Here is a 12,781-nt window from a genome sequence, read left to right as displayed (position 1 = left end):
AAGGATCAGGTGCCTACGGTGCTAGTCACTGGGGAGGCAAGTGATAATCAGAGCAGGCATGGTCTCTGCCTTCTTGCAGCTTTATTGTTTTAGTGGGAGAGGCAGGCACTATGCTTAAACAAAATATAATTATAAAATTTTAAATTGTGCTAGGTTCAATAAAGGAGAATATAAGGTTCTCTGTGGGAGCATAACAAAGGATCCTGGTTTTAAGTGGGGCCTAAGGAAGACCTCTATTAGAAAACAACATTTAAACTGAGACCTGAAAGATTTGTAGAAATAAGCAAAGGAAAGGAAGGGAAAGAAGCTTTCCTAGGAGAAAAAAGCGTGAAGAGCTTGGTTGACGGACCACACTGAAAGCAGTGTAATAACATATTGAGAGAAGGGGAAGGCTTGAGAACTTGGATACTATGCAAAGGATTTGGTATTTTATTTCAAGAGTAGTGAGTGAGATGCTGCTGAGAAGTTTTGAGCTGGAGAATCTTCTGATTCAATTAAAATTTTAAGATCACTCTTGCTATGGTAAACAATGGATCCAAGGAGGGTTCTGCTGGCTTATGAAGAGGTCTTAGGAAAACTATGGGCGTTATTGTTAAAGGGAAAACTACTTCAGCTTTTAAAAGCTAGTTTTTGAAAGCCAGAATGTCAATTAAGTGATGGTGAATAGGGAAAAAAATGATTGATAAATTGGTATGTCTGAAAAACCTACTAGTTCAGTGCTTTTCAAACTTTACATTCAAATCACCCTGGCTTTCTGTTAAAATGCAAATTCTGATTCAGTAGGTCTGGAGTGGGGCATTTCTGCATTTCTAACAGCTCCCAGGTGATGCCCATGCCATTGGTCCTTGGCTCACACTGAGTAGCAAGTGGCTGGGCTACTATATATGTTCTAAATTCTATATTCTAATACCTATCAGCCTTCTTGGTGGTATGGACAATTGTCAAATTTGAGTATTTAAAACTGGAGGTTTTAAGAGAGAAAGTATTGAGGACATAGAGAGACAGGTCAAATACGGCTTTTCATCTCTTCAATAAATATCCTATATATACTTCCTATATACCTATCTAACCTCTCTGCCTACCACCCTTCCTCAGGGTTCAGTTAAAATTCAGAAAGGACTATATGCAACCAAAGTGGTGTCCAAGATAAGCGTACAGAAATAGTATGAGGTTCTTTACATCTAGTAGCTAATGGGGTGATGTGCATCATTAATTAAGACTTACTATGTGCCAGGATTTTATCTGCCTTGTTCATTTAATAAGATAGGAACCCTTAGAGGGTAGTTTCTTGTCTAAGGATGTACAACTCAGTTCTAACTTATTATCATAGCTGACTCTCTTATTCATTATCCTAATCATTACTATTTTGTTTGACTACAATCCTAAATGCAGAAAACTTCAGGCTCTTTATTCTGTGGCTAAAGGCTTTGTATTTCTGATATCCCAATCATTTTATAAAGGCCCCAGGTGGTAAATAAAACCTGGTCTTTTTCTTTTATGTTTTTTTTGGGGGGGGAAGGGGAGTGAAGAGGGGGTATTATCCTTTATTAGCAATGCAACTTCTCTTTGTGGAATGCCATATGATCTTGAGAAACAAATTGATCAAGTAAAGGGAAACTTTAGAGATGCTCTCTGATTGAGGTTATGCTTGTTGGGACAAACAGCATAGAAATTTCACATTGCTCCCTGGTTGTTAAGAAATAAGAGCTAAGCAACAACATCCAATTTAAAGAGAAATCTGAATTGTACTTTTAAATTTCATAAAACAAAGTTAAACCAAACAGCTGGTAGCTCCTGTAGATTTTCTCTACTGAGGAAGTGACCCGTAGTCCTACAGTCTCATTTGGTAAAGATATAACTGAAATTATCAACACCTCCACAGAAATGCTAAATGCCTCGCCACAATATGGTCCAGCTAGGTAAGTTGTACCTAGTCCTCCAACAAACCAGATAACGCTGTGTCGTTTTCGGTTTGGTTTGAACCCTCTTCTTGGGGGTTGAAGTGTTAAAGTCAGCGGTTGAGGTGTTTAATAGGCCCTAGTTCGGCTTGAAGACTCGCAGAAAGGCCATCTCCATCACCCTGCAGTTAGCTTTACAGCTAAGGTGTGTTTCCGATGCGCGGATACTGCCAAGGAGCTCTGGCTGTAAACTCTGGAAGGAAGCCAAAGGAAAGAAGCCTGGCGCTAGCGCTGGTCCCGCTCAGTGAGCCGGGCGCTGGCGCATTTTTCGTGCAGTTATTGGCTGGGACTCTGCGTGCCGCTGTCGGCCAATGAAGAAGCTGGAGATCTGGCCCCGGCCCGTCCCCTCTTGGCGCCGCGGGATGAGGCAGAGACTGAATAGCCGGCGAGCAAATCAACGGCATCCAGAAAGCCATGTCCGACTCGGAGCCCAGCGCCCGAGCGTTAACCCGCTGAAAGTTTCTCAGGAAAGAAGCCGGGCCAATCTGGACCCCGCTAAGAGGAACTGTCTTTGAGTGAGATGGTCCCAGAGGCCTGGAGAAGTGGACTGGTAAGCACTGGGAGTGTGGTGGGAGTTTTGCTTCTTCTTGGTGCCTTGCATAAGGCTTCCGCCGCCGTCATTCGCTATGAGATCCTGGAGGAAAGAGAGAAGGGTTTCGCGGTGGGAAACGTGGTTAGGGACCTTGGCTTGGATCTCGGCAGCCTGTCAGCCCGCAGGCTCCGGGTGGTGTCCGGAGCTAGCCGAAGATTCTTTGAGGTGAACTGGGAGACGGGAGAGATGTTCGTGAACGACCGCCTGGATCGAGAGGAGCTATGTGGGACGCTGCCCTCCTGCACCATAACTCTGGAGTTGGTAGTGGAGAGGCCGCTAGAGCTGTTCAGCGCGGAAGTGGTGATCCAGGATATCAACGACAACAATCCCTCTTTTCCTACCCGGGAAATGAAATTGGAGATTAGCGAGGCTGTGGCGCCGGGGACGCGCTTTCCGCTCGAGAGCGCGCACGATCCAGATGTGGGAAGCAACTCTTTACAAACCTATGAGCTGAGCCGAAATGAGTACTTTGCGCTTCGCGTGCAGACGCGGGAAGATAGCACCAAGTACGCGGAGCTGGTGCTGGAGCGCGCCCTGGACCGGGAGCGAGAACCAAATCTCCAGCTGGTGCTGACAGCGTTGGACGGAGGAACTCCGGCTCGGTCGGCCAGCCTTCCTATTCGAATCGTCGTGCTGGACGCGAATGACAATGCGCCCACCTTCAACCAGTCCTTGTACCGGGCGCGCGTCCTGGAGGATGCACCCCCCGGCACTCGCGTCGTGCAAGTCCACGCAACGGATCTGGATGAAGGCCCCAACGGCGAAATCATTTACTCCTTCGGCAGCCACAACCGCGCTGGCGTGCGGGAACTATTCTCCTTAGACCTTGTAACTGGGGTGCTGACCGTCAAGGGTCGACTGGACTTCGAAGACGCCAAACTCCATGAGATTTACATACAGGCCAAAGACAAGGGCGCCAGTCCTGAGGGAGCACATTGTAAAGTTTTGGTAGAGGTTGTGGATGTAAATGACAACGCCCCGGAGATCACAGTCACCTCCGTGTACAGCCCAGTCCCTGAGGATGCACCCCTAGGAACTGTCATTGCTTTGCTCAGTGTTACCGATCTGGATGCTGGGGAGAACGGGCTGGTGACTTGCGAGGTTCCACCAGGTCTCCCTTTTAGCCTTACATCTTCCCTCAAGAATTACTTTACTTTGAAAACCAGCGCAGCCCTGGATCGGGAGACTGTGCCAGAATACAACCTCAGCATCACGGCTCGAGACGCGGGAACCCCTTCCCTCTCAGCCCTCACGACAGTGCAGGTGCAAGTGTCCGACATCAACGACAACCCTCCACAATCTTCCCAGTCTTCCTACGATGTTTACGTTGAGGAAAATAACCTCCCCGGTGTTCCAATACTAAACCTAAGTGTCTGGGACCCTGACGCCCCGCAGAATGCTCGCCTTTCCTTCTTTCTCTTGGAGCAAGGAACTGAAATAGGGCTAGTGGGTCGCTATTTCACGATAAATCGTGACAGTGGCGTCGTGTCATCCTTAGTGCCCCTGGACCATGAGGATCGGCGGGCGTTCGAATTAACAGCTCATATCAGCGATGGGGGCACTCCTGTCCTGGCCACCAATATCAGCGTGAACATATTTGTCACTGATCGCAATGACAATGCCCCCCAGGTCCTATACCCCCGGCCTGGCCAGAGCTCGGTGGAGATGCTGCCTCGAGGTACGTCTGCAGGCCACGTGGTCACGCGTGTGGTAGGCTGGGACCCGGATTCAGGGCACAACGCCTGGCTCTCCTACAGCCTCTTGGGAGCCCCCAACCAGAGCCTTTTTGCTGTGGGACTTCACACGGGTCAAGTCAGCACTGCCCGCCCAGTCCAGGATACAGATTCGCCCAGGCAGACTCTCACGGTCTTGATCAAAGACAATGGAGAGCCGTCGCTGTCCACCACCGCGACCCTGACTGTGTCAGTAATCGAGGAATCTCCTGAAGCTCGAGCTGAGTTCCCCTCCGGCTCTGCCCCCAGGGAGCAGAATAAAAATCTCACCTTTTATCTACTTCTCTCTTTAATCCTGGTCTCCGTGGGGTTCGTAGTCACAGTATTGGGAGTGATCGTATTCAAAGTTTACAAATGGAAGCAGTCCAGGGACCTATACCGAGCTCCCGTGAGCTCCCTGTACCGAACACCAGGGCCTTCTCTGCACGCGGACGCCGTGCGGGGAGGCCTGTTTCCTCCACACCTTTACCATCAGGTGTACCTCACCACTGACTCGAGACGCAGCGACCCGCTGCTGAAGAAACCAGGTGCCGCCAGCCCACTGGCCAGCCGCCAGAACACTCTGCGGAGCCTCGATCCAGTGTTCTATAGGCAAGTGTTGGGTGCAGAGAGCTCCCCTCCCGGACAGGTAAGGGTTAGCAAGTCATCCTGGAATGATATTAATGCTTTTTGATTCCTGCATCAGTTTCAGGAAAGTATGTAGCCACCTTTATTTTCAGTGATCAAGATGTTTTCCTAATGATGCGTCCGCATTTTCACTTGGCCTTTCCCAGATCAAACGTCGTGCCTTTGGGGGAGGGGGATGGCCCAGCTAGAGTGTGGTTTGTGGTTCCACACAGTGTGGAGTTAATTGACTTATCTGTGGACACAATTCACACCCTCAGTACTCACTTGCCATAGCAACTAACCAATCCTGCTAAAGGGCTATTAAGCTATAACTCACCGTCTCAGCACTCAAGAGCTTAGCTTGGTGTCATTTGCATTGAGTACAAGCTGGTGAATACCTCTAACCAGTGGCTGCTAGGAATATAAAAACTACCTCATCTGTCCAGCTTTCAAATGATTGCCACATCTGCATTAAAGCTAATGGTTTGCTGATAATTTTCCTTTGACTACACAGATCCTGTACCTCATTCTCAGATGACTTTCTATGAAAGAAATAAAATTCTAGGGTCCTTTTAATTTTATTTCAAGCACAGTGCTGAAATTATGTGGACATTACTCACGAAAAATTTTCTGTTATGGTAATACATGTGCATTATAGAAAATTTGGAAAATATGTAAAAGTATAAGAAAAAATTAAAACTAATTATATTCTCCAAATCCAAAGGTAACCACCATTCATTATAAAAGTAAAAGTAATCATTTATTTCGAAGATAAATCCAGACAATCTGGAAGAACGTAAAGTACAAAATGAAAGTTCTTCTTGCCCAAAGTGTCATTTCCTATCCTTTCATCATTTTTCTTGGGTATACACAGTGTGAAAGGTAGGTAAATTCATATCCTGAGAAAAAGATAAAGCTTTCATTTATTCAGGATGGTGTGCAGGTCTTTGTTTTGGAGTGAAATTAAACACACTTCCATTTGTGGGAGAACAACTGTTACTTTGTTACTAATAAGTGTATTATTGCTATCAAGCCTTGGGTTTGGCAGTTAGACACTTACCATCTATGAGTCCGTGGCCAAGTTAATCTCTTTTCTAGACCCTTTTTCATATGCAAAAAGGGAGTAACAAGGGTTTTATAACATTAGTTCATGATATAATATATGCACAGTGCCTAGAATATCAAAGGTGTTAAAAAATTCTTAGCTGTGACTAATATTTTTTTATTAGTTCTTAACCCACTCCAAATCTTAATTAAACACACTTTAGAAATTGAACAAACCTGGAGACAGTCAAAGATGACAAAGTAGAGGCATAGATGGAAAGGCTAAGGAAGGATGAAAGCCAGAGAGGAGAAGCTGCTGCTTTTCTGGTCAGACCGGAAAACAACTGGCATTTTCCCATGGACAATGTTCTCAAACTTGGTTGCACACCAGAATTACTTAGGGACCTTTTAAAAATTCTGAAGCCCAGGCCACATCCCAGATGGATTAAAGCATAATCTCTTGAGATGGGACACAGGCATCAGTAGTTTTTGAAGGTCCCCAAGTGATCTCAATGTGAAGACGAATTTGCAAAGCATTGCCCTAGGACCTGCCAGTCTATCAATTAGCACGTTTTTGAAGCAAAGTGTTATTCTGGTGTTCACAGAACCAGCAGCCAGCCTTATTGGGCCAAACTGAACTTTAAAAAATTCTGTGATGTTATTTCCCAACCTTAAAATATTATATAGAATAGCTCTAGGAGAGCATTGTAAGGAAGACATAAGATATTTCAGTCATCTGAAGAAAAAATCTTCCTCAACGACTGGCACCTGGGCAACTATTTCTTTAAAAATCTAGAGCTAGGCAATGGATTTCTAGCCTAGAAATCCATTCTTTTGGGAATGGATTTCTTTTGGGAATGAAAATTTTTTCTATAACTATACTATGGTGATGGTTGCATCATTTTAGTATATGTGAATATACTAAAAACCATTGAATTGTACATTTTAAAGGGATGAATCATATGGTGTAATGGATGAATTATATATAATAATATATACTTTTATATATATATATATATAAAAGTATATATTATTTATATAGCTCAATAAAGGTGTTTTAAAAATCTAGAGAGGGGAGAATCACATACCTGGCATAAAAAGGTCAAGTCTAGGATGTGTAGGATTTAGGCTTTATGATCTTCCAGTTCTAGTAATATAGATTGTATGCCTGTTTGTTTTGCTGTGAACTTGCAAAGAAAAGGGATTGAGACCTATAAGAGGTCTAGTTCTTTGATATTAAAGGCATCAGTAAAGGACGAGTTTATGGTTACAGGGATGACAAACTGGTAGAAGAATGATTTAAGATGTTATAGAAAGAGGGGCTTCCCTGGTGGCGCAGTGGTTAAGAATCCGCCTGCCAATGCAGGGGACATGAGTTCAAGCACTGGTCCAGGAAGATCCCACATGCCGTGGAGCAACTAAGCCCGTGCGCCACAACTACTGAGCCTGCGCTCTAGAGCCCACGTGCCACAACTGCCGAAGCTGGTGTGCCTAGAGCCTGTGCTCTGCAACAAGAGAAGCTACTGCAATGAGAAGGCCTCACACCGCAATGAAGAGTAGCCTCCGCTCGCCGCAACTAGAGAAAGCCCGTGCGCAGCAACAAAGACCCAGTGCAGCCAAAAATAAAATAAATACATTTAAAAAAAGAAAGATGTTAAAAAAAAAAAAGAAAGATGTTATAGAAAGAGGCTTTATTTCTTTCTAGAGAGAGAGGTGGCAGTGGGGAGATCCTAGTATTGCAGTTACTAGTTGAGCTTTACACAAGTCTCCTAACCTTTCTGATCTTCAGTGTTTTCATCTATAAAATCTTCCAAAATTGTGTAAGAGTGAAAAGTAATGCATATAAAGTGTATACTCAATATAAAGTACTCATATAAAGTACAAGTATTCAGTAGATATTTGTTGAACTAATAATTAGTGATATTATCATTTCACCATTTATTGAACATCCCTATGTACCAGACACTTTAAAAGATAAAAAGACACAGTCCCTGCCGCTATGGTACGCAGGGTACTGTAGGAGACAGACATGCACACACACCCACAAAAACGATAATGGAGATCTGTATAATACAAGAAGCAATGGGAGCAAAGGAAAAGAAACACCTAAGCCTGGGGAAATCAGGGAGACTTCATAGAGGTGATGATGCTTGATCTGAGAACAAAAGGTTGAGTAGTAGTTTGTCAAATAATAAAGGGGAAAAGGGGGTAGAGAGGGACCCTTGCAGGAGATTCCATGCAGAAGGATTATGATTTTTCATTATTGATGAACCTTAAAGTGTGTTTGTAAAACAATCTTTGCAGGAGATAAAGTGAAGCAATTAGGCATGAGTTAAATCTTGAGTTACCTTTATGCCATGCCAAGGAGTTTTTATTTTATTCTATATCCATGATAGTCATTGCAGAATTTTGAAGAGACATAAATGTGATGTCATCAGGGTTTTCTGTTTGTTTTGGAGAGATTATTCTGGCAGCCACAAATGAAATGGATCGGGGATATTGGGACTGTAGACAAAAAAAAAAAAATTAGAAGGCTATTATAGTATTTGAGAAGATTGATAAATGCTTGAACCAGCACAGTGACAGTAGAGATGGAGGTAACTGTAGTGAAATTATCAGCACTCATTCATTGTCATGATAAAGGGAATGAGGGAGAGGAATGAGTCAAGGATGACCCTCCTTACTCCTCTCCATTGTGACTGACCCAGCTTGGGTGGCTAATGGTGTCATTCCACTGAGATAGTGAATCCTGGCATAACCACCTGATGGGTCAGATTGATTGACATCTCCGTCATTCCCATGGGAGGAAGTTTAGGTGTTTGGGAGTAAAAGAACACAGAAAGCAGATACCTCCCTTTGAGAGCAGAGTGTTGGTTGCTGGCCTCACCATCAAAAGGATATTCTTGAGGATCAGGGGCTTGGGAAAACACCTGGGGAGGATAACCTCAGGTTTTGCCACTGGTTTTGGTAGCCTAGGTGAGGATTCAGATGAATTTAAAAAATCTCATGTCCAAATCAGGCTGGATTTTTCTCTTTGTGCTCTGGTGTGTTTGCGACTTGAACTACAGTTTGCAGGTAACTACAGTGTGAATTGAACGATGTTTCTGCATTTGTGCAAGGTGGTACCAGGGAGGGTCTGGATCAGGGTAGGGGTGGGGTGAGATCAAGTCTCCCTTGCCAAAAGGCCCCCTAGGGCTAAGTGAAAAACTTGCTCTTTTGAAACAGTCACTGTTGGTAATTAACAACATATCAAGCATACAGTGGTGTCAAATAAAGGAGATTTGTAGGCACTGTGCTTTTGGTAGCAGATCTCAATCATTCACGGAAGCTGTTAAATCTGTGAACATTAGCATTCTGCCAGGAAGTGAGATGTAGTCCTTAGCGTCTCCCAGACAAACTGATTCTTTACTGATTTGGAACATCTCTCTCTCCCGGTTTCCTCCCCCCGCCTTCACCTCCTTCCATACTGTCCTTGAAATCGATGAATGGCAATTTAGTATACCACCAGTGGGTATCTGAATAAGAGAGGTTTGGTTTCTGCTGCGCCTTCTGTTACAACAAAAATGTGTACTGCATACATTTAATAGGCTACCTTAATGTGTAAGCCTTTTCTGCAAAGAGGTGGCTATATTTCTGAATAATCTGCAGAGGGGCAGAGTTTTTAGTATAAGGCAGTGCTTCTAAGTAGCTGTTGCTCTAATACAATCAGACTGAGGCAGAAGCTACTCATTTAGAATATTGGTGGATGACAACATTGGCTTGAACAAAGTGACCAGTCTCAAATGGCTACTCACTCTCTGGGCTGCAGGTTGCTAGGGCTCAGGCTGTCGCTGTTTTCCCCCACCGAAAAGGGGCGGGGTGGTGTGGGCTGGGAATTGGTGTGTTAGAAAAAAAAAACCCGTGTATGTTGTCTGCCTCTCCATAGAGGTAATAACCCGTGGGGGGGGGGAAATGCTGTTGAACAGGAGGAAGGCAAAAAGATAGGTGGGTTGTTTTTTGTTTTTTCTTTCCTTTTTCCAATGCTGCGACGCATTTACCCTGCTGCTATTGGGACGTTCTCTGCTTAGCCTATTGGCTGAGCCCAGGAGCCTCTGTCTGCCAATCGGGTGGAGGAAGGCAGACAAATCTACCCCGCCACCAGCAAAAAAAACGGCGCGTAACCCTTGCGGCGCCGGCCCAGCCGCGCCAGAGCTGGCGCGGGGAAAGGGAGATAGGTGTCTCCAGCTGCTGTGGCCGTTCGGGGCGGGTCGGCTTCTTCGGCTTCTCAGGACCAGATAGAGAACTAGTGGGCGGCAGCAATGCTCCGCAAGGTGAGAAGCTGGGTAGAAATCTGCCGGGGGACTACCCTTTTGTTCCTTTTTTGCCACCTGGGTTACGTTTGTGGGCAGATCCGATACCCGGTCCCAGAGGAGTCACAGGAAGGGACTTTTGTAGGGAATGTCGCCCAAGATTTCCTGCTGGATGCAGAGAGCTTAGCAGCTCGCAGGCTGCAGGTCGCTGGAGAGGTGAACCAAAGACACTTCCGTGTGGATTTGGACAGCGGTGCCCTGCTCATCAAGAATCCAATCGATCGAGAGGCACTGTGTGGGCTCAGTGCCAGCTGCATCGTGCCCCTGGAGTTTGTAACAGAAGGGCCTTTGGAAATGTACCGAGCAGAGGTAGAAATCGTGGATGTGAATGATCACGCCCCCCGATTTCCTCGGCAGCAGCTGGACTTGGAAATTGGGGAGGCAGCTCCTCCAGGACAGCGTTTCCCCTTGGAAAAGGCTCAGGATGCAGATGTGGGGAGCAACTCCATCAGCAGCTATAGACTAAGCTCCAATGAACACTTTGCACTGGATGTCAAGAAGCGCAGCGACGGCAGCCTGGTCCCAGAGCTGCTCCTGGAGAAGCCTTTGGATCGGGAAAAGCAATCAGACTACCGCCTAGTGCTGACTGCTGTGGATGGAGGGAACCCCCCGAGATCTGGCACAGCGGAGCTCCGGGTGTCAGTGCTGGACGTGAATGACAACGCCCCAGCCTTCCAGCAATCCAGCTACAGGATTAGCGTTTTGGAGAGCGCGCCAGCCGGCATGCTACTCATCCAGCTCAATGCCTCTGACCCAGACCTGGGTCCCAGTGGTAACGTCACCTTTTCTTTCAGTGGTCACACCCCTGATCGTGTGAGAAATCTCTTTAGCCTGCACCCCACTAATGGAAAGCTTACTCTTCAGGGGCCCCTAGACTTTGAGAGCGAGAATTACTATGAATTTGATGTTCGGGCTCGAGATGGGGGTTCTCCAGCCATGGAGCAACATTGCAGCCTTCGGGTGGATCTCCTGGATGTAAATGACAACGCCCCCCACATCACAGTGACCTCAGAGCTTGGGACTCTCCCTGAGAGCGCGGAACCTGGCACCGTGGTGGCGCTCATCAGTGTGCAGGACCCCGACTCAGGTTCAAATGGAGATGTGAGCCTCCGTATTCCTGACCATTTGCCCTTTGCCCTCAAGTCCGCCTTCAAGAACCAGTTCTCCCTGGTGACTGCTGGACCCTTGGACCGAGAGGCCAAATCCAGCTATGATATCATGGTCACTGCTTCTGATGCTGGGAGCCCTCCTCTGAGTACCCATAGGACCATTTTCCTCAATATTTCAGATGTGAATGATAACCCACCCTCTTTCTTTCAGAGGTCACACGAAGTATTTGTTCCAGAGAACAATCGCCCAGGGGACCTGCTTTGCTCCCTTGCAGCCTCTGATCCAGACTCTGGCTTGAATGCCCTTATCTCCTACTCTCTCCTAGAGCCCAGAAATCGAGATGTGTCAGCTTCCTCCTTCATCTCTCTGAACCCCCAGACGGGAGCTGTTCATGCTACTCGATCCTTTGACTATGAGCAAACACAGACACTGCAGTTTGAGGTGCAGGCCCGGGATCGGGGCAACCCACCCCTTAGTAGCACCGTGACAGTTCGTCTATTTGTACTGGACCTCAATGACAATGCGCCAGCTGTGCTCCGCCCTAGAGCCCGACCTGGTTCCTTATGTCCACAAGCACTGCCTCCATCAGTTGGTGCTGGACACCTAATTACAAAGGTGACCGCTGTGGACTTGGATTCGGGTTACAATGCTTGGGTTTCATATCAGCTCCTGGAGGCCCCAGATCCCAGCCTGTTCGCAGTCTCCCGCTATGCTGGGGAGGTGCGGACGGCTGTTCCCATCCCAGCTGATCTCCCGCCGCAGAAGCTGGTCATTGTGGTAAAGGATAGTGGTAGCCCACCACTCTCTACCTCCGTTACTCTCCTGGTGTCCTTGGAAGAAGACACTCATCCAGTTGTCCCTGATCTTCGAGAATCTTCAGCTCCAAGGGAAGGAGAATCCCGCTTGACCCTGTACTTGGCTGTATCTCTAGTGGCGATTTGCTTTGTCTCCTTTGGCTCATTCGTGGCACTAATCTCGAAGTGCCTGCGTGGGGCTGCCTGTGGAGTGACCTGCTTTCCTGCTGGCACCTGTGCCTGTCTCACCCGATCTCGAAGGAGAGAGGGGCTTCCTCCTTCCAATGGGATCCTCCGAATCCAGCTAGGGTCAGATGATCCTATCAAGTTTGTTGATGTGGGCGGCCACTCTCATGGCTGTACACCCTTGGCTTCTGCACCCACTCGGAGCGATAGCTTCATGATGGTGAAGTCACCCAGTGCACCTATGGCAGGGGAACCTGTTCGCCCAAGTTGCCCACCCTCTGATCTTCTCTATGGGCTAGAGGTGAGACCTTTGCAGGCTCAGCCAATGCTTGAGGGTTGTTCTGAGGCAGGCGTGTGGCTGGGCCATGTCCCAGAGAGTACTGGTCTCTCTGTAAGAGCCTGTAGTGAT

General features: G+C 46.8%; 1 protein-coding gene across 39 annotated transcripts in view; it reads left to right on the top strand.

Annotated features, from left to right (window-relative positions):
- The window catches only part of LOC105748547 (protocadherin gamma-C4), a 179,097-nt gene that overhangs the window by 142,073 nt on the left and 24,243 nt on the right, over nt 1-12,781 (top strand). Inside the window, exon 1 of one of the 39 annotated variants that reach the window (XM_004280238.3) lies at nt 2,302-4,911. The exons of 35 other annotated variants lie outside the window; for them this stretch is intronic. In XM_004280238.3, coding sequence (XP_004280286.1) covers nt 2,479-4,911 — 2,433 coding nt within the window. In that variant the 5' untranslated portion in view covers nt 2,302-2,478. Of the gene's footprint in view, nt 1-2,301; nt 4,912-4,952; nt 12,674-12,781 lie in introns of those variants that run through there. 3 more of the 39 variants (XM_004280246.3, XM_004280237.3, XM_049708678.1) reach the window with 3 other exon arrangements.

The sequence above is a fragment of the Orcinus orca genome, chromosome 3 (assembly GCF_937001465.1).
Source record: "Orcinus orca chromosome 3, mOrcOrc1.1, whole genome shotgun sequence".
Taxonomy (NCBI): Eukaryota; Metazoa; Chordata; class Mammalia; order Artiodactyla; family Delphinidae; genus Orcinus; species Orcinus orca.
Note: the sequence above shows the minus strand (reverse complement) of the source record. Positions and strands in the feature narration are given on the sequence as shown.